General features: G+C 37.0%; 1 protein-coding gene across 1 annotated transcript; it reads left to right on the top strand.

Annotated features, from left to right (window-relative positions):
* The first annotated feature begins 288 nt into the window (after positions 1-288).
* Positions 289-937, top strand: LOC120766714 (NPC intracellular cholesterol transporter 2-like). The gene is made up of 3 exons (XM_040092359.1): positions 289-358; positions 449-559; positions 627-937. Exons 1-3 carry the CDS (start codon positions 289-291, stop codon positions 935-937), a joined length of 492 nt encoding a protein of 163 aa, XP_039948293.1.
* The last annotated feature ends 667 nt before the right edge of the window (positions 938-1,604 follow it).

Raw genomic sequence — 1,604 nt, 5'->3', positions numbered from 1 at the left:
CAACTCATAAATTATAATATTTCGGTGCAATGTGATTTATCTTAAACGAAAGAAAGAATAAAAATAGCAGTCTCCTTGACAATCGTCAATTACCTCAGCATAAGAAGTGAAAATAAAAAAATTCTTGGCATTCAAATCTAAAATGATTTGTAAGGCGATAAGATAATAGTAATTAAGCTACTTCGCATTACAAAAATACATTTTTTGCCAAATATAAGCCGAAAGTCAAAGACTATAAGAAATACTGCCAATTTCGCTGCACAATAAATAACGTACGGCAAAACGAAAATGTGGAAGAAGCTCATTCTACTATTTGCATATATTCTGGCCAACGTCTCGGCTACACAGGTTCAGAAATGTAAGTCGAAACTATTATATTTTTTTATATTGAAAGAAAATTCTTACAAAAACGTGTGTAACTAAAAATTATGTCCGAAACACACAACAGGTTCCGACGACAAACCCTTCCCGTTGGCCGTACGCGTGCTGAACTGTGAGATACCTCCCTGCGATGTTATTAAGGGCAGTGTAATGATATTCGAGATCGATTTTTACGTCAGTAAGTAAAGCAATTGACACTTAATTCACTAAAACTTAAAGTTTTATGCAACACTGTTTCCCTACAGTGAAATATGTGACGAAGTTGACCACTTTGGTGAAGGCTACCACTTTGGGCATAACAGTACCGTATGAATTGCCCGATGATGTACGTGATGTCTGTTCGAATCTTATGCACGAAGCCTACTGTCCACTTTACGCTACCGAAGACGTGACGTATCTCTTCACGTTCCCCATTGGCAATTACCCGGAGATCAGTGTTAAAGTGGAAATATATGTCGTTGATCAGGATCAGGAGGTGGCCACATGTTTCGTTTGTAACATTAAAGTGAAGAAGGGATCCACGAGAAATAGTACGATATATGAAATTGACTATTAAGTGCTTGAATGTGACTAACGGTATACATTTTAAAAGAAATATATTTATGGAATACGAAAAATTCTACTGTGATAATTTAAAATGTGGGCGTTTTAAAATAAATCATGCACTCAAAAGGTGTGAAATGGACTAATTACAACTGAGTAGTTACTTATTTATCTTCATTTTTATTGGCGTAGACACCGCTTACGCGGTTATAGCCAATCTTACAAAAGCGCGCCAGTCGTTATTCCCTTTCGCTGTTTGGCGCCAATTGGATTGCCAGTTGCTTCTTCATCTGGAGTGGAGGTCTTCCTCTTCCTCTCTCTCGAAAACTCATAACCATCACTCTTCCTCTCTCTCGAAAACTCAGTTGATACCATCGTCCATGCCTCTACAGCATATAGCAGAATGGGAATAATGTATGACTTATAGAGTTTGGTCTTTGTTAGTCGAGAGAGGCTGATATTGTTGTTAGTGTTAATACTGTTTCCAAGATAGACGAAATTATCTACGACTTACGTTATGACTGTCAACAGTGAGTTGGAAGGCAAATCGAGAGTTCACTTCTTGAACCCTTCTGGAGAATTTATTTAACATATTTATGTACTAAATTTTGTGCATATATGGATGTATACTGCCGTCATTAGAACAATTTTTACGTATGGACAACTGGTTTGTGGCATTA

The sequence above is a fragment of the Bactrocera tryoni genome, chromosome 1 (assembly GCF_016617805.1).
Source record: "Bactrocera tryoni isolate S06 chromosome 1, CSIRO_BtryS06_freeze2, whole genome shotgun sequence".
NCBI classification, from domain to species: domain Eukaryota; kingdom Metazoa; phylum Arthropoda; class Insecta; order Diptera; family Tephritidae; genus Bactrocera; species Bactrocera tryoni.
This window is presented reverse-complemented; position numbering and strand designations above follow the sequence as displayed.

Bases quoted from the DNA above. Each gene is read 5' to 3' on its own strand.
- LOC120766714 (XM_040092359.1), top strand. From the start codon at position 289: ATGTGGAAGAAGCTCATTCTACTATTTGCATATATTCTGGCCAACGTC. The intron at 359-448 runs GTAAGTCGAAAC...AACACACAACAG, and splicing joins GGCTACACAGGTTCAGAAAT to GTTCCGACGACAAACCCTTC. The intron at 560-626 runs GTAAGTAAAGCA...GTTTCCCTACAG, and splicing joins CGAGATCGATTTTTACGTCA to TGAAATATGTGACGAAGTTG.